The sequence below is a fragment of the Pithys albifrons genome, chromosome 10 (genome assembly GCF_047495875.1).
Source record: "Pithys albifrons albifrons isolate INPA30051 chromosome 10, PitAlb_v1, whole genome shotgun sequence".
NCBI lineage: Eukaryota > Metazoa > Chordata > Aves > Passeriformes > Thamnophilidae > Pithys > Pithys albifrons.
The window spans coordinates 14,416,877-14,434,953 of record NC_092467.1 but is presented as its reverse complement, the minus strand read 5'-3'; the positions used below and the strand labels follow the sequence as shown (position 1 = coordinate 14,434,953).

General features: G+C 39.7%; 1 protein-coding gene and 1 long non-coding RNA gene across 3 annotated transcripts in view; both read right to left on the bottom strand.

Moving 5' to 3' along the window:
* Positions 1 to 5,630: 5,630 nt before the first annotated feature.
* Positions 5,631 to 12,757, bottom strand: LOC139676149 (uncharacterized). The gene is made up of 3 exons (XR_011698607.1): positions 11,430 to 12,757; positions 7,549 to 7,665; positions 5,631 to 7,438 (listed from the first exon to the last, which is right to left on the bottom strand). It is a non-coding gene; the product is annotated as an uncharacterized lncRNA (long non-coding RNA).
* A 4,539-nt stretch (positions 12,758 to 17,296) lies between these two features.
* VCAM1 (vascular cell adhesion molecule 1) overlaps positions 17,297 to 18,077 on the bottom strand; it is a 43,656-nt gene continuing 42,875 nt past the window's right edge. The window contains exon 8 of one of the 2 annotated variants that reach the window (XM_071564766.1): positions 17,297 to 17,972. In XM_071564766.1, coding sequence (XP_071420867.1) covers positions 17,812 to 17,972 — 161 coding nt within the window. In that variant the 3' untranslated portion in view covers positions 17,297 to 17,811. The remainder of the gene's footprint in view (positions 17,973 to 18,077) is intronic. The other variant, XM_071564767.1, reaches the window with a different exon arrangement.

Sequence of the window (18,077 nt, the reverse complement as noted above, 5' to 3'; positions counted from 1 at the left end):
TTAACTAATAATTACAGTGCCTTACTTGCAGCTTTTCAACTTTCCTTTGTATCAATTTACAATCATAATTTTTAACGATAAGGTTGGATTTAGTCACTTGTGGGAATGTACTAACCTTTTGTTCAGGAAGAGATGAGACACTGCTTGCACCTGCTCTACAAATATGCACTGGGTTTTCTTATGCTAATCGTGCACATTTGAATCTTACATAAAAACTTCAGTGTGGGTGTTTAGATACAACTAAGATGCTTGCATGTAATGCTGCTCAAACAAGTAGTGGCAATGACTCACAAGTTCCATGTACCAAGGAAATGGGATTAATCCTCTCAAAGTGTGTCTCTAGTGCACTTCCATGAGAGGGCATTGTGTTTGGATGTGTGATTAGAGAAAGCCCTGCAGCAAGATATGTGGGGACTGAAGTCACAAGACAAATAATTACATGCAGCCAGTTACAAAAAGTTCTGCAGGAAATGCTGAACTCTCGTGCTGACTGAACTTTGTTACTCTCAAAAAGGGTATTTTTGAACCTTTTCTCCTCTCATGCCCTTAGATCATCTGGTGATTGTTCCTCTTCTAAGTCCATGTGTCTCATTCTGGTTACTGAAATGTTAGGAAATGTTTACTATTTTCATTTACTATTTTACTATTTTCTAGGCCATGTTGAGAACACTGCCTCCAGTTTTGTGCCCCTCCATACAAGACTGACACCAGTGGAGCAGTTGGTCTGTGCCTGGAGCCCTGTGAGGAGAGGCTGAGGGAGGAGCCTCTCTCTGCCTGGGGAGGGGATGGATTCAGGCACTGCCAGGAACTGCCAGTGCCTGCACAGACGTTATGGAGGAGATGGAGTCAGGCCCATGGTGTGTTGCAGAGGGCAAGAAACAGAAACGAGATGTTCAGGCTGACCAAAGCCCTGACCAACACCAGTCTGAGCTCATTGCTGATCCTGCATAGTGCAGGAGTTTGGATCAGAGCTCTCCTGTGGTCTCTTCCCACCTCAATTACCCTGTAATTCCAAAATTCCTTTCTGGCAACTAATGATCATCCAAACACAGCACAGAAGAATTCTCTAAAATATTCCAGCATAGGTGATGTATAACCAGCAATGTTGAAATCAGCCATAGGTTACAGAAAATACTACACTGAATAATGGGGCATATAGGGAAGAAATGCCAAATTAAATTCTTTTCAATAGGAACAAGGAAGAAGGGTTTTTTTAGAATTAGAGCTACATCTTCTTGAATTCAAAACAAGGGACTGCAAATACAGATATGAAACCTGTTGGTGATTGGAGAGAATAGAAGGTAATATCAGTATTTAAAAATCAAGTAAGATAGGTCAACTGGAAACTGCTCCCCTAATATTTGACTCCAGAAAAGTCTGTAAAGACTGAGTAAAACAAGTGAGAACAAGTTTACAAGTCCTTTGTAAACTTAGACAGAACCAGAATTTTTCTTTTAATCCCAGATTTACAAATACATTGAAGACCAAAGTTCAAGGCTTGGGAAGCCTACTGATAAGCACACTTAAAAGCTGAAGCTCTTATGGACTACACATATGGAGAAGCTCACACTACAAGCTGTGTGACCGAGTTTTCATCCCACCCAACTATCTCTTGGGTGTTTCAGTCTCTCCTCTTCCTAGAAAGCTTTCTGCCCAATGCTTTCCAAATGCAAAGTATTTGGGGTCCCATAATGGTAGGACATCTGCTAGAACAAGGAACTCAGATTTGAAAATCACACTTTCAGATAATAACTGATTCTTTTTCTTCACAAGCAAGTGCTTTAGGATTAAATTTTAGACAAATATTCTGCCACACCATACTAGTTTTTAAAGATCCATAAAAAGAACAAATATTAGCTTAGAAAACATCTAGAATTACTTTTCTCTCCTTCCAAAGATATTTGTCAAGCCACTTAAGGCTTTTATTACCAGATAAATTATTCCAGTATAAAAAGACAGTTTGTGAAAGGGTTTAATGACTTTTCCATATCGAAACCTCTCTATAAACAAAATTTTACATGCTCTGCACTATTCTAGCTTATACAACTCTAGCTGAACTGAAGATTATACAACTCTTGTAACCCAGAAATGCACAAGTAGATTATATGTTTTCTCAGCTATTAATGTTTGTACCATCAGAACAAAGTCGGGCTTGTGTTACTTCTTTCATATACTGGTATTAGATTCCATTAAAAAAGTGATGAAAAAAACATCCACTTTTTAGCAGAATGGGGCCTTACACAAAATACCTGCAGACTGAGACAAATTCCAGTATACTGTGTTTCAGAAACAGCAGTCTAAACTTCATTGCACTATAAAGGCAAACATTTGCTTTTAATATGTAAATTTCCAGAGTCAGTTTCATTTGTGTAACTCAAGACAGAATTTGGGCTATGAGCACAAATGAAAAAGATCATCAGATTCTCTCATTTGGCAAAGAAAGGAGGGAAGAGAGAACAGTGAGTCTAAACATCATTTCCATCACATTTGTTCTACCATCATCTCTCCAAACTCAATCACATAACTATGATTTTGAACTCTACTTTGTGGTCACGGCTTGCTATTGAGTACCTTACAGCAAATGAATTATGCTCACTCACCTTTCAGCTATATGCAAATTTGCCAATTATATTCCTTTTTACAAAAGTTAGTCTTTTCTTCCCTTGCCCCCCTTCCCAAAATTCCTTAGATCTTTGTTAGATCTTCCTATCAAGGATAGGTAAAAAGTTAGGTCCTCTATCAGCACCATTTCAAGATGTGAGCATAAAGAGAGTCTCAGTTCACAGCAATTAAATTCACAGAATATCCAAGTTAAAGTTGTTGCTCTAAAGCAGCACTGCAAAGCACTGGCCTCAAATGAACAGGGAATATCAGCATATGCTGACAAATCTTACATAGCTACACTGGACTCATCATCAGAAATGAGGATAAGCACATGGCCCCTTAGGTTTAAGTGATTTGGTGGTGCTGTATAAATATCTCTTATCAGAACAAGATTGCCAGCATTCTCTGCTGTGTGGGAGAGTTCATTTTCATAATCAAATTATCAGATGTAAAACTGTAAAGGAAGACTCTGTGAGTTAAGCTGAGCTTTATGAAGTCAAAACAGGACTTAAAAATGGATTACAATCCATAAAGACCAATCAATCTTGAGCCTTCTATCCATTCAAACCTGTTATCTCCTTATTGCTCCCCACATCATAGATGTGTGCTTTGAACTGCAGCTCCTCAGCTCTGCCAGTGATTTTGCAGTGCACTACTGAGTTCTCAGCTGAAACGTTCTTAACAGTACAACTACTGGTTTGTTTTTCCTCTTTCCATTCCAAAAGGTAGGAGTCTCTGGTCTCAAAAGCCTCTGAAAATAACTCTTAATTCTGTATTTTTTTCTTTATCTGTTTTTCAGTGCTAAAAAGGGAACTATTTAAAAAAACAAAAAGATCCCCAAAACAAACCAACCAAACAAAAAACAGCAACAAAAAAGTCTGTCTGAGCTGTTAATTTTGCTGGAGGGCAAATGAAAGACTTGTGCAGCTACTTGATGAAAACATTCAAATGTGCTGAATTTCTTCATCTTATTAATTACAACTGGAACAAAGTTTCCAAACTTGGTAGACTGCTGGAGAAAAGCTTTAGAAACAACTAACTGCTTTAGAAGTTTCTATCTTTCAACAGGACAGGGCCTGCTCCCAGGCAAAGCTCAGAATGCTTAGAAACCTGTATGAAGTCTTGTTTCCAGAAGTGCCTACTTGTGCTCCCACTGAAGTTTACAATTGTTGCAGTGTGCTCAGCTCCTCTGAAACTCAGGACATATTTCAGATTTCCTTGCTTCTCATTTTCTTAGTAAGTTGTAAAACCTGCACAGCTGAAGAGAGATTTGATGAGAAACAATGAAATAGACTGTGTAGAAGGGGTTAATACAGTCCAAAAGCCATATACTAAGTAAAAATGCTTTATATATTAACTCTTTGTGCTTGCTGAAAGAAATTAAGGTAACTGAACCAATGATAGCCACCATCACAGAGAAAAGGTCAATGTGATGTTGAACTAACTTACTTTTAACATACTTTGGTCAGTCAGCACAAAAAGTTTTGAAACAGTACTTTTAGAAAGATTTGTTTGCTTCCGTCTTATAGGATGGTGACCTCCAGAACAAGATTTATGTTCTCTGACTGCAAGCCAAATTCCTGTATCCTGTTTATTTTTAACATGTGCTCTGTAAAATAAGCACAATTCAAATGCATTGTCACTCAAATAAGTCAAGCCCAAGCCCACATTTAGACAGAATGTAGGTGTTTTATCCAATGATTATTTAATGATCCTGAAACAGAACCAAAGAAATCTTATTTCACATGACCACCCCAGCCACTCTGGTTATCATGCAGGAAAAAAGGAGAGCCTCTTTCCCACAACAAATTCAACAGGTATTGATTACTGCACTTTGGAAGGAAAGCTATTTAAATCCTTTCTGCCAGAGGAAGAAGTTAAAACTGCATCTCTTACTTCCTGGGAGATGCTTTAATTCACATTTTGTGGAAAGAAGGAAACCCTATCACCTCCCATCCTGATTGTGAAATGACTCCAGTGGCCTTCTGATGAAAAAGCTGTTGGTGCCTCACACTGCAAGATCACAAGCAGATGGACTGATACTCCTGCAGAAGGAACTGGATTTCAAACATACCCACACATATGCTTAGGTCTCAGTAGCATCCACCAAGAATTCAGATGGTTCCCTGCTCCACTCCTCATGGGCTGCACAGTGAGCCTGGAGGCACAAACTGAGGCTCCCACTGTCCAGCAATTTGAATCCCAGAGCCAGCTGCCACAATCCATTTTCCTTAAAACTTCTCCCACACACTTCTGCATGAAATTCAATTTTCCAGTAAATAATTTCCTCACCCTCTCTCCAGCTTTACTGTTTCCAGGAGCCACTACTCCCCTGGACAAGTCAGCAATATAGATAAAAGAAATAAGGTCAAAATTCAACAGAAGAAAATAAGAAAACCTCAGCAAAAAGTGCACATTTTCCCATAGCATCTCATGACATATTACAAAAATCTGTGATACTTAGCGAGTTTAAATTACCCTATTGATCTAAGCCTCTCTTTTGCTTTCTTTCTCATTTTCTCTCACTAGTCACAATTCATTCTCTTTGTATCACTGGCAGTAACAAGTGAATTTGTGCAGAAGTGAGCAATGCCTGCTGCAGACTATCAGCACCTCCATCTTGCAGACTCAGTTGCAGTTGAGCCAAGTACTTCTGACAAATAGAATCAAACTTTTTTCAAAATTGCCTTTTTTTACTTTTTTTTTTTTCAAATTTCCTTTTCTGGTTCTATTTTTATTTTCTGCGTTCTGCTTTCAAGTTAATTTCTTTCCTGCTTTGTGCATTTCCCCACCCTCTAACTTTGCATTTCTCCTTCCCCTCTCTCCTCTCATTCACATTTACTTAGAGAAGTATTACAGCACCACAGTATTGATAAACTCCAGAATCAGAAGTACGGTCTGGCTTCAGCTAACCTTGATCCTTGCAAAAACCGTTTTGCTTCCTGAAAATTACAATTGGAGATGCAGAAAGCATCCAAGGACATGTGTGTGGGCCACTCCTGCAGAGCACATGGACAGACTCAGTTCCCATGAGAGCAGCACCAGCCTCTGCCTGCAGACACAGCTGCACAAACGGTGCCTCATGAGAGCTTATGGAATAGAAGAAATACTGAAATATGGGATTCATTTGATTTCAGCATGAATAGAGGAGAGACACATCCTCCTACAGAGTTCTGTTGGATTTTTTGTATTAAAAATTCACTTAAACCACAAGAAACTGAGGTAAATAAAGCTTATGCATATAATGCTGCTGCTGAGTCTGAGCTTATGGTCAAGTTCCTGGAGCCATCTGCACCCACAGAGCCTGGAGAGACAGACTTGCATGGGAACCTGGCTGTCCCCATGCCTGAGTCACTCCTCCTGGCAAGTCCTTGGCTCAAACATCTCAGACAAAGTGAGATTTAATGTGTAGGCAGCATGGATTCTCTGGGGGAGTTCTGGCTCAAGTAGGCTAAAAAATAAAGTCAGTCAAATACTATTCTAGCAAAAATGGATCCCCATTGTGTACATGAGATTTGAGAGGGCTTACAATTACCTTCCAGTCCTTAGCAAAATAACAAGGTACCGGCCCACAGACAACAGACATCTTTGAAAGAAGGATATTTTTTCTTTTAGCACTCCTTGTTCAGGTGACAGAGCATTGTCCAGAGTATGTCTACAATTGCATCCAAACTGCTGTAAAGCTGCGATGGATATTTCACAAAATTACTTGCATGAGATTCCTGAGGTTTCTCAACTTCTTCCAGGAAAAGAACAGGACTGGGTTTTCTCACATAAATGAGACTGACCTTCAATTAAGCCAAGATATGCAACAGCCACAAAAAGTGCAGAAATAAAACAGATTAAAGAAAACATGCTCAAATTTTAGAATAGTCTCTTTCCCAACATTTTACTCCTACATGTGCTTTATCTACCCTGCACTCAAACTAACACCATATGAGGAAGAGCACTTTTCCGTCCCAGCAGAAGTAACAAACAGAGCCAAACCTACTCTGGCACAGCTTTAAAACTGCATGCAAATAGAGACACTTTCCCCCCCCTTTAATCATAAAAGGGAATAGTAGTAGTGTTGATTGTGGTGACAAACACCCAAATTTAGGTCAGGGGATTAAATAGCTGCAAGGATGGCTGGCAGATCACACTGTAGTTATGCTCCTCTGAAAAGGCACTACTGTTGGTTGATATGAATTTTGATGTTACATGGATATGTGTATAAACCAGCTGACTATCACAGAAAAATTATTTCCTGAGCAATTTCTTTATGAGAAGAGAGTAGGAAGACAAACAGCGGCTAATTGTAGATTTATGTTCTTGACTCATGGATTTTGACACAAATTTTGGGGGGTTTTGGCAGGTTTTTTTGCTGTTGTTTTTGAGCAAGTGGGTGATAATACAAGACAACAGGAACAGAATGTGTTCTTAACCAACTGGCTGTTCCAAAACAATGCTGGGAAGTTGCTGACATACCAGTGTATCACTTGTACAGCAAAACTGCTGAAAGCAGCTCAGAGCCCACATTCATCTACAGTGTTGGAGCCGCTCACTCAGTTCCTTAGGAAAAACATCTGGATCCAGACTGCAGACTTTCTCCAGGGCCAGTGAACACTGACCCAGCACAGTGCAGCTCACAGCCCTGGGTTTGGCCTGCGGACCAGCTGTCCCATTGTTTCAACCAGCTTGATTCTTGGTTAATGCAGTTGCTGAGGTGAAAGATGCTGAAGAGATGTTACCTCAGTAACACAGGGAAACACACGCTGGAGTTCATGGCTGCTCCTGGGGTGTGACTCATGTTGTCATAAAACAGGTAATCCAGAACAGATGTACAAGTGAGAACCTTCACACAGGAAAGGAGCAGAAGATGTGTTTTTCATAATTAATACTGAACAAGAAATGAAAACTTCTCTTCTACTCAATGTTTATTCAATAAAAACAGAATATGCTGACCTTGGCCTACATCAAAACTTCTTAGATTTTTCATAGCAAGTAAATCTATATTTTCATAGGCTTCTGATTATACTGGTGATTTGTGGATGGCTGATCCTAAATGCCATTTGCAATAACCTGAAAAGGAAAGAGATATGATTGCGAAGCACCGCAGGGTGATGGTAGGAGAGATACAGTCCCTCATCACATCTTCCTTTGTAAGGGGTGAATTCTGCATCCTTTGTAATCTCTGGCAAGTCTCATTTATCACTACAGTACAGGTCTTTGCATTTAAAAGAATGTCAAGGCAACCCTAAAGTCTTCCTGGGAAAAAAAGATTTACTTGAATATGCTTTTCAATCAAGGATATACTCTAAAGGAAGTCCTAAATGTGATGATTAAATACAATGCAAATGTTCAGGGAAATGGAAGATGTTTTTCACTCAACTTAGTTGAAAAATCCAGGTCAGGTTTTACAAATATCAAAGACTTCCAGATAAGATCCAACTGCTTTCCACTTCCTACAGGAAATTTTTGCTGTGTGACATGCTGAACAATGACATTTTGATGAAGTTATTAATAAGTAGGCAATTAAAAACCACTCTTCTAAGCTCAGTAAAAGTCTCTGCTGAATGTGTATCTATGGTTAAAAAAAAGGCCATCATGCAGGAGTAACTGGTCTCTCAGACACTTTTAATTGATGTAAGAGTGGGAGAGGTGGCTCTGTCACCATGCTGATGATCACCACCTCTAGCTTGGTTGCAATATCCTAAATACGGGTAAGACCCTACAGCAAGTTGGATTCAGGACCTGATGAAGTCAAAAATTAACCCAACATCAAAGAAAGGGAGGGATGGATGAGAAATTGGTTCTCTGTAAGGAGCAGACTCTCTTTTTGTCTTACTGTAGGTGATTGGGATTAGAAACTATGACGAATCTTCTTTTGCTATCAGCCAGACGTTGGCCAGTTCAAGACAGCAATATCCCAAAAATGTTATGACCTGCAAGGTGTGAGATGCAGAATAACCAGGAAACATTATAACTCCTTTAAGGTAAGTAATTGATGGAACTTCATTTGGAATAGAATGGAAAATACCAGACTGACCACTGTTTATGAAATGTGACATTGTGCCAGTTTTGGAGAGGGTGAGACAGATCATTCAGAAACAAGGAGGAGAAAAGGAGAAATACTTTAAACTACTCAAGGAAATAATTTTTACCAAGTGTCTAATTAAACTATGCACTACTTTTCCACAGGAAGTAATTTGGGACAGCACTTTAAAAGGAGTCATGAAATGACTGGACTTTTAGACTTATGCCTAATGCCACTGATTTGGAAGACTGAGTCTTTTGCCTGCAGGCTTACAATTGAGCAATCTATATCTGACAGCAAAAAACCCCTCCTTTAGAACAGCTAAGGTCCTAAATCTGTCTTCAGGGGTGTTTCTTACATCTTACTGTGGCACTTTGGCTCTTGTTTATTGCCAAAGACCAGTGTAATGAACTGTTTGAATATTTTTCATTTGATCTTGTATGGGAATTACATTGCTCCTTACAAAAGCAACAGTATCTCGTAGAAGCCTCTGCATGCAGAGTTACAGAAAAATTTAGGCAAGGATGATCATGGGAGATCATGTGCAGTGTCCCACTCAAAGCAAGGTGAACTTTACAGCTGGATGAGATTGATCATGGTCTTTCCCAGATGAATTGCAAAGAATCTCAAGGGTAGAGGTTCTACAGCTGCTGAATGACCTGTTTTGACTGCTGAACCATCCTTAACCATGTATTTGTCACTCACATACAACAAGAACTTCCCTTATCACATGTTTTGTCCTGATCCCCTTGTCTTTTTAGTGTTCACCTCTGGGAAGGGACTGGCTCTGTGTTCTCTCTTACCCCTGATAAGAGGAGAGATATCGAAAGGATACAATCAGTCTAGAAATACACTTTTCCCTTCCAAGATGCATTTTTTTACCTAGCAACAGTATTTAGACATACCTGCAGATTACAATCTTCAAACTGCAAAACAGATTGAATGGGATGGAAAAGTAGGCCTATGTTAGCCACAAAATTTCTCACACTTTGGGTTTTAAACATGCCATCAGTGTATTTTCCAAAAAGTCATGCTTATAATTCAATCTAATTGTGACCTCTTGAAAAGTTAGGAAATCAAATTACCAACAATTAAAATGACCAAGCATATGAAATGAAATTTATGGTGCTTCTTAGTGCCGCTTGTGTTTGGGCCATGATCTCAGGGTGGCCTAGAAGGCACAGTGTACTATATTCCTTTATCTGGACTGCAGACTTCTGTCTCTTGCCATCCTGAAGATGGCTCTTTTAAGACATTCAGAAAACATGCTTTCAAGACGTCTGTTCTTGACAGTTCAACTGCAGGAAAGATAACTGAAGAGAGGTATTCATCTTTTAAGTACAGGCAGGGATGTTAATCTTGTGGTTCAGAACTGACAGTTTTTCTTTTCAAGTGTCATAGACTTGAGCTCTGATTACACACTCTTCAGAGGCTCCAACAAAAGCAGCTCTTGTTTCATCTGTGCTTCATACTGTTGGTCTATTGTTTCACACGTTCATTTTGATAAATCATACAAAATGCTACCTTGAAATTAAGTTTTTGTCATTAACAGAGGTAGCAATACCTCTGTAAACAATCTTTTATAAAATTCTATGAGATTTTTTAAATGTTCTACCAACTCAGTAAGATTCCCAAGATTTTTCTCTTGTACTTTCTACCATATTTTATTATTACTCCTATTTTACAATTTAAGATATTTAACAATGTATCAGCAATTCTTTAACACTCTATGGTCCATATCTCTGCATACCAAAAATATTAGACTCTCTTATTATCCAAGGAACCTACATGACAAAATTTCCCAGGGTTTTTTCTGAAAAGCATTGTGAAGGCTTTAGTTTTGTTTGCAATAAGCAAGAGAAGGTGCGTTGTCTGGTCCTGCTCCTGCCAGCCCTGAACCTGTCACAGCCAACCCCTGCTTCTTTGTAATTGAATGTTAAATATCTAAGTGAGAGTTATTCAAATGTGAAAGTATTTAATTGCACACTCATACTTCATTCAATACAGTTATTGGCAATACAAATTGTATGCAGAATTACACCTCAATAGGTTTTGAACATTCAGCCCTCCAGCTACAGCATGTGGGATCCCTGCCAACCCCCTCCCTCCTGCTGTTGACAGCTTGTGGCAATCCTGTGCAGAGTCCTTCACACGGCACTCTCTTGTGTCCCAGACATTATCTAGAAATCTAGAGAGCTCAGTGCTGAAAGATGGCTCAAATTTTCTCCCACTTTCTTCCATTTTGAAAAGAGCACAAGCCAAAACAGTGTAAGTCAGAAACTTCCAAATCTCCCAAACATACCACCACAAGAGCTCCAACTCAGCAAAGCAACTTCATTCCTTGCAAACATGGGTGGTGCGCGTGATATGAATTTACACCATTTCAAGCGACAAAACAAACAGAAAACAAATCCATTGCAAGCTACTAAATGCAGTGAAGCAAACTCAGAAAACTTAGCTCAAAACTATTAAGGGTTGGGAGAGCATTTACAGTATTTGTTGCTTTTACAGTATTTTTTGGGTATTTACTTCTACCTGCTGGTTAAAACAATTGGCTTCACTTAGTGTGGTCATTCTTATGCTTTACATAATAATGAAGAGAATTTCCCTTTCACTGAATTTTTTTATAATTATCTTCTTATCTACTTACCTTGGCCTTGTTCCCAAATTATGTATTTATACCCCTCAAAGACTAGAGAAACCTCCTAGATGATTCAGCATTAATCCCAGAAGGTATTTAACTTCTCTTCCCAATTTCATCAAGCCCAAGGCTAAACAGGTGTCTTGATCATAACTCACATCTACTCACCTGCCTCTCATCTCTGCAGCAAGAGGACTTTGCTAACAAAAACCACTACAGCTTTAGGAGGGAGGTTTTCATGTCTGAAGAAGTGCAAATCTTGGAGGTTTATACATCATCATTCTAGTGAATTATTGGTGAGATACACACAGGAAAGAAAACAGAAGTAATCATCCATGCAGACAGCTGGCAAAGCGTGCTCTTCAAACGCTTGCTACCTCAGGGTTTTGCTACAAAACAGGGAACAAGACAAAGAAGAATTAAGTTTTGACAAGTTTATAGATACAATAAAATAAACAGGATATTTCAATATATTTATATTTTGAATATGGAATTTTCAGCCTAAAAATTTATCTTTAGGTGTGGAAATACATTCTCCTTTTTTCTATACATTTCTTTATCTCCTTCTATAAATATACCTCTTTTTTGGCTCTCAAAGCAAGTAGACCCTGATTCTGCCAGGTTCTTGCACTTTACTTCACCTCAGATGGCTTGAGAAGAGTGACTTATGCCAACATTATCACAATTTCTCAAAAGAAGTGATCTTCTGTAATCAATACAAACAAAATGTTATCTGCTCCATCCCTGCTCTGTTAGTGGCACCAAGGCCATTGTGACCACCAACTAGAACAAAAGCCTCAACAACAATGTGGCACTGGAACTGCATTTTGTTTGTGTAAAGGAATTTTTCTTTCCTCTTTCCCAGAGCTTATCTATAAAACTTAAATTATCTCCCTAAAGTGTTTATTTCTCTACACTTTTCAGATAAGAGTGCCTGAATGTTTATTCAACAGTGAAGAATCATGGTCTCCTGCCTCACTCCACTGTTCTGATGCTCAGATATAAATGAAGGGGCAAAATGTTCCTGAATTTCAGTTGAATGAGGAATCAATAGAAACAACAGTAGACATGTTTTCAGTGTCATTTTAAAAACTGAAGGCAGTTGTGCTTTAACTCTATTTTACATGTATTCCTGATATTGTAACAAGCAAATGAATGACCATTTATGGTAAGATTTTGTTGCTTAGGCCCATTAGATGCAGACCAAGTTTCAGTGCCAGTAAATAGCCCAACCCCGTTTTCTCAAGTTCTCCATTCAGCTGCATTTTGCAGTAGTGTGAAGGACCTAGTGCGGTTTTCTTTCATCCACACCAAGTGCATGGGAATGTAAAAAGCCTGTTTAAACTACCAGGGTCAACTAGAAAAGAGGCTCAGTGGCTTAACTGGTAGCAGTGTCTCAAAGTTACATCACTGTTAAAAATTATAGTCTCCATCACAGTAAGCCTCTGAGACCTCAATAACTATGAAAGAACAACATAAGATACAACAGTCTGAAATATGTGAGGTAAATTTTCAATCTATCAAAAAACCTGTTTCCTTTATTTCATTTGCAATGAACATTAAACACTGCAGAACTACTGAGAGGAACCAGGGACACAGACAGCAAGGGGAACTTCCAACCTCTGTATCTCACAGACCCATATTTGGCCATTCTGTGCACTTCAACAGCATCAGAAGGACTCCTCAAGTGGGAAGGACAGAGGGACAGACAGGAGATTCTCTGCTTTGGTACCTAGTACGTACCCAGGTACTTGGAACGATGCACTTTAACTACTAAGGTACCTGGCAGCTAACAGCAAAACACATCCCTCTTTTTACAATAATTTCCATATTTCTGTTGTCATAACTTGCACCACTTTGGTGGCAGGATTTATAGCATGTGATGTGAAGCCCAAAAGATTGTGAAGCTTAAAGACTGTTGAGCTGCAGAGCAGACCACAGGACAAGAGAGGCAGTTGCCCTGAAATAGCTACTTCTCTCATTTCTTTTGAAAACGTGAAGTGACTTTCAAACTAACTATAAAGCAGCATCAAAAAAACTGTCAGTTTTTGATTGGTCTCATTAAATTCAGACTGCTTGGTATGACAAAGTTTTTTGTCTCATATTAAAGGGTATGTGTAGTGCTGGAAGGGATTTAGAGCAGACGGGGGAAATGCAATTCTGTGTCCTGTGAAGTGGCTGTGGAAAGATGGCTGAGGGCAAAATCAGAGAGAAGTGGGAAGTTATATTCACATCCTCACAAAAGTTATTATGGTACAGAAATTACAGGATAAAATGCAGCTGCTGCTCCCTGGATGGAATGTGGTTGGCACCTTCGCAATGATTCCCCACACAACAGTAAGCACCTGCTGAGAGGGATGGAATGGAGAGTGAAGCGGAGTGGAGACACTGTGACCTCTTGCCACAGAAACCCCTGCAGGAAGGGGAAAAAGATGGTACTTTTCAGCTGATGAACTGCATAGCACCTGTCAGGCAAGAGAGATAGGAGATGTTTTGCTGCTGAGCACACTGTGGTGAAATCTCTCTCCTCAGATGAACTTGTTTCATTAAAGCCTTATTGCAATTTTAATGCACAACAACTCCATCCCAAAGTTACCCACCTTCAAGGGATGAACATCTCCCACAGGGCATGTACTCTGTACTTTTTTTGACTGTATCTTTAAAAGTCAAGCTAGAGAATTTTAGACCAATCAGTAATGAAGGTATTTATGACTAAAGTCACTCAAGCTCCACCTGAACTTAAAGAAATACTAAAAAGGAAGTCGAGAGTGGGGGGAAATTTAGGCAATACTCCATCATAACTTCTGGGATCAGTTGATGGGCTGACCCTTAGGGATGCCTGTTGGGTAAGAGCCATACTCTATGCCTACTGTATACTTTTACTGGGGAGTAGAGCTCATCTGTGTGTTTCTTTGAATACATTTTTGCAGTCAGATACTATCACCAGAAGTCTCTGAACTTTAACCACTCATAATTTTCTATCAATAAGGAGTGTTGTTCCATAACCTGTTAGTGTGAGTCCTTTACAGGCACTGGCAGCTGCCAGCAATGAGTAACACACTCGACCAAAGTGGGAAGACCCACTGAGGTGTCTCCCCTATGTTGTTGCTGTATTTCCTTGGGTAAGTCAGTCAAATCACCCTTTGATCCACAAGGACTGTTGAGTGAGGGGTTCCCTTAACAGGATGTTGACAGACTGGTTGGGCACATGGGTCTTTTCTTTCCTGGGATACCGACAGAAAAATAAAATGCTAAGGGTCAAGGAAAACTGCCTTTCCATGTGAGAGGTGGTTTTGTAGAATGCCCTTTGCTCTACTGATCACTTTCTTGGTCATAAAGACAGGCCAGGCCCTCTTACTAAATCTCCAGGCAGTTTGGAAAGCACTTCCAGGGCTGGAGCTGCTGCTCATGAATTTTTGGCAGAGCAGAGACTGCAAATTGCTTGATGAGAAATTGTGCAAGGAGAAGTAATACTCCTTCTGCAATTTTCAATAAAAGAGAAGTTACTTGACTGTGAACTTTTAGCCTCCATAGGACAAGCTTCTACCCAAATCATTAAGTGTTCTGGAAAATACCGAGAACCAAGCAGTAGGGGAGGAAATCCCCTGTCAAGATCCTTCTTGTGATTTCACTGGCAGAAAGCTTGCTGCCCACATAAGAGCAGCCTCTCCTAAAATGAGCACTATAAGCTCTATCTACTCAGAGTTTCTGGGTGAAGAACTGGCTCTGTTGAAATCACAGGCCAACTCCTATTGACTTAAATTACTTAATGCCTTAATGGAGACCCTGAGACAAAGCACAAGCCATGTGAACACTAAGGTCTGTATCTGTGTCAAAACTACTGGTGCAACCAGGAGCTGCAGAGATACTGGGAACTCGTGGAGGAACTTCCATGAAAGACCACACAACCACCAAAGTATGATGGCAAGACAACTATTTCTCTCCCACTCATCTTTCCTCTTTTTAATCCTTCTAAGTCACCACAGGAGAGGGCAAAACAGCACAGGAACTTCTATGCTCCTCCTCCGAATAGGTCTGTCTCAAGACCACTCACAGAAGGCATAAGAAGGCAGGGCAGACCTCACTGGGCTCACCAGTGGTCCAGCTGCCACAGTGTGTCCAGCAGTGGAATACACTATTTCAGGATGTCATACAAACATGGCTCCTTTCTGCAGTATATATCCTGAGGATTGCTCAGCATCAGTGGCCATTGAATTAGGGACTTTATATATTTCTGCCTACTCCTTTTAGTATTTATTTATGCACCATTAGCTCAATATTTTTCCATTGCCCTTTTGAGCTAATTGATTTTGTTATCCCCCAGAACCTTCTGCAGCATCTTGCAGCAGTTCACCATTCATTCTGTAAAGAAGTACTATTCTATTATTTTTGTTAAACCCCTTTTCTCCTAGTTTGTGTGACTTGTGATTCTGGCATTGTATGATTTAGCAAACAGCAGTTCTGCATCTGTTGTTTGCTATCAACTGCCTTCACAATTTGAAAAACATCAGTCACATTCCCTCCTCCTTCCAAATTCCCTCTCCAAACTGAAAGGTCCCAGGCATTTTCATTTTTACTGTTTTCCAGTCCTCCTTCTCTGTATCTTTTATATCTTTTCTAACTGTCCTTCCTGCAATACAGACACCAGAACCATACCCAGTAGGCAAAATATGTGTGCACCCAAGTTTTTCACAGTAGAAAAAATCATGCTTTCTGGTTTATTCACAAAACAGCACTGAGATAGGCCTGATATTATGCTGAATAAATATGCCTGGCACCACCTCCAAGAAATTTGTGTCATGGGCCTGTCAAAGCTCTCCTCCTCCTCTGTGTTCAATCTTTTCTTCACCCTCCTACTGCCTGCTCACATTCCTCAAAGCCAAGTCCACACTGCTCTCCCATTTTTCTGCTACACTCCCACTTTCCAAGCCACCCTTTCCAGTCTAGATAGGTATCCCGTATGCACTGATTTACTGTGCACAAGACATTGGTGAACATACTAGGAAAAGGATATCGGAGATCTGCACCCTTGTCTCATCCCAGAGCAGCTACCAAGAGACATTTGTATTCGCATTGCTGTTGGAAGCAGTTGTTACCATGTGTATAACGTAAAGACATATACCTTTCACATATCTCTGCTTGATCTCCTGTATGCAAGCTTGGTGGGTCCAAGCCCACCCTCCTCTGCCCAGCACAGTGGGTCAGGGCACAGTGGATCAGGATGCATTTCAATGTCTCAGCCACAGAGCTGCATCTGCCACAGCCTTGCTCTCAGTGCTGAGTATCAACACCCTGATGAGCCAAGGCACCACTGCCAGTGAGGAGAAGGGATGTAAGGAAGAATACTGCCAAACTCTACCTCTCCTTCTCCTTCTTTGTCCCTGCACACCAAGTCCAGCGTTTGCACAGCCATTTTGCTGCCCCTGGAAGGTGTGCAGTGAAAGAGGCACAAACCAGTGTGAAGCATGCAGACACTGGTTCTCTGTTAAAAGAAAAGTTGTCAGGCAAAAGGCTTAGATTTCCACAGTGAGAGGCTTGAAAAGGGTATTTCTTCAGGAAACAACACAATCACCGCTACTGAGGCTGCACTGATTTTGCCTGTCCCCCTAGACTGGCTTCTGCCTTTACAGCCATGACTCTCAAATCTGCTGTGCTAAGGGTAATTTTCACTGGTTCCTTCCACAATAATGTGTATTCTGATATAATCTAAAGTAGGCATAACTAGAGGGATTTAGTCAAAGAAATCTACTGGTAGGGCGTTTTTTGTTATTTTTTTTTCTTCCAGTGGAAATCTGTAAAGCATATTTATTGTCAGCTTATATTTTACATGAAGGATCTGATTTGGCTCATCATGAAATAACAAAAGCCTGACTTTGATCTGAGAATTATTAAAGCCTACAAAAACACCTCAGCAGTCCTAGAGCTAACTAGCCTATAACCCCAGAAACTTTCTGAATAATATTTAAAATGCAATGTTTCAAAAATGAGCCTCAAGATCTTAAATTAATTTAAATGAATTAGAAATACATAGCCCATTGGTTTTGTAACTTCATTGAAGGTACAGAATTTATGGCAATATCAGTGAAAACTGAACATTTTCAAAACACAAGCAGACAAATTATATTAAAAACATTCATGCTGGAGAGTAACATAAAATACCACCTGATCAGCTCAAGTAATGATGATTTACATCTTTGAATTAACAAAATTTCTCTGTACAGTTGCCATAAGACTGCAGTTTTACAAACTGATATTTAGTTGAACATATTTATAACAGAAACTATACACTATGTACAAACCTAGTTCTCCACAGAACTTTGTTCAGCATGCTTCAACACAAAGGTGATTTTCCAATTTCTAGGAGAGGATGCCAGCTTTCCCTTTAATTTAAATACCAAAACACTTATCAAAACATGAAAAAAATCCATTTGCTATCACATGGTGCTGGTCTTAAGTCACTTGTTTGTTACCTTATGTTACAGAAAAGTAGAACCAGTCACAACAATAAATAAATTTGCTTAATATCAACTAAAGACTTATATTCGTGTGATCACACTTTCAACCTGAGTGCTTTTACAAGACTGTAGGATCCATTTATCTTTGCTTTTCTTGACACGTAGATCAGAATTGCAGCTGCAGGTACTGCTATTGCTGTTACAGAGGAGAAGGCAATAATCAGTGGTAACATCTGATTTGGGTTTTCCAATCTTGCTGAAAATGGAAACAAAAGGAGAAAAAAGTTGTGTGAAAGTTGATTGAAACAGAAATGTGTAATCACAGTGTTATTAATGACCTACATTTGGAACACTATTTCTG